The sequence below is a fragment of the Mytilus edulis genome, chromosome 4, assembly GCF_963676685.1.
Source record: "Mytilus edulis chromosome 4, xbMytEdul2.2, whole genome shotgun sequence".
NCBI classification, from domain to species: Eukaryota; Metazoa; Mollusca; class Bivalvia; order Mytilida; family Mytilidae; genus Mytilus; species Mytilus edulis.
In genome coordinates, this window is record NC_092347.1 from 29,362,315 (window position 1) to 29,363,716 (window position 1,402).

The window sequence follows — 1,402 nt, forward strand, 5'->3', positions numbered from 1 at the left end:
AAAGTACGGTATTCAACACGGAGCCTAGGCTCACACCGAATAGCCAGCAGTAAAGGTCCCCCAAAATAACGGAAAAACCAACTTTGTATTTATTCTTTTGTTTCTATTTTTGTAATTTATTTTTACATTACAATGTAGCATAATTTCTTATTAACATTTATGTAAAATGATAATGGCCTTTTATACCAAATATTATTTACCATATTGCTCTTAATACAGCTGTGGTTAAAAGCAATAAAACATGAATCACGTGAAACTTCCGTTGTTTTGGGACAGTATCTAAACCACAAAGAAGAAAAATTAATTGTCAAATCAAAATTGTGTTTCCTACATGTAAGGTGAAGCAATTAACTCACAAAATCAATTATAAATGACCTTTGAATTCATTTATCTCTTACATAACTACTTCACGTTTCTCTCTTACATGTAAAAGGGCAAAGCTATCGACATAACCAAAAATTATGAAATTACTAAGATTGATAATTTCAATTAATTTTTCTTTTAACAAGGTAACATTGAAGAAAATAACCTAAAAAGAATATAATTGGTATCGTTGCTAGCTGATTGTATCAATATAAAAAATGCTCGGTGGTTGTATTATTATTACATGGGTCTTTGGTTGTATCATTATTACATGGGTCTTAAGTTGTATCATTATTACATGGGTCTTTTGTTGTATCATTATTACATTATTACATGGGTCTTTGGTTGAATCATTATAACATGGGTCTTTGGTTCTATCATGATGAAATTGTTCGTTGCTTGTATAATTATTACATTGTTTGTTGACTGTGTCAGTATTACATTGTTCGTTCGTTGTTAGTGAATCTTTCTCACATTGTTCGTTGTTTGTTAGTGTATCTTTCTAACATTGTTCGTTGTTTGTTAGTGTATATTTCTAACATTGTTCGTTGGTTGTTAGTGTATCTTTCTAACATTGTTCGTTGTTTGTTTGTGCATCTTTCTAACATTGTTCGTTGGTTGTTAGTGTATCTTTTTAACATTGTTCGTTGTTTGTTAGTGTATCTTTCTAACATTTTTCGTTGGTTGTTAGTGTATCTTTCTAACATTGTTTGTTGTTTGTTAGTGTATCTTTCTAACATTGTTCGTTGGTTGTTAGTGAACCTTTCTAACATTGTTCGTTGTTTGTTAGTGTATCTTTCTAACATTTTTCGTTGGTTGTTAGTGTATCTTTCTAACATTGTTCGTTGTTTGTTAGTGTATATTCTAACATTGTTCGTTGGTTGTTAGTGTATCTTTCTAACATTGTTCGTTGTTTGTTAGTGTATATTCTAACATTGTTCGTTGGTTGTTAGTGTATCTTTCTAACATTGTTCGTTGTTTGTTAGTGCATCTTTCTAACATTTTTCGTTGGTTGTTAGTGTATCTCTCTGACATTGTT

The 1,402-nt window shown here is 30.3% G+C and overlaps 1 protein-coding gene across 1 annotated transcript; it reads right to left on the bottom strand.

The window, feature by feature from the left end:
- Positions 1 to 833: 833 nt before the first annotated feature.
- Positions 834 to 1,202, bottom strand: LOC139521331 (uncharacterized). Its single transcript, XM_071314810.1, has one exon. It carries the CDS (start codon positions 1,200 to 1,202, stop codon positions 834 to 836), a length of 369 nt encoding a protein of 122 aa, XP_071170911.1.
- Positions 1,203 to 1,402: the final 200 nt, after the last annotated feature.

Excerpts from the sequence above, each read along its gene's own strand:
- LOC139521331 (XM_071314810.1), bottom strand. The coding sequence starts at position 1,202 with ATGTTAGAAAGATACACTAACAACCAACGAAAAATGTTAGAAAGATAC.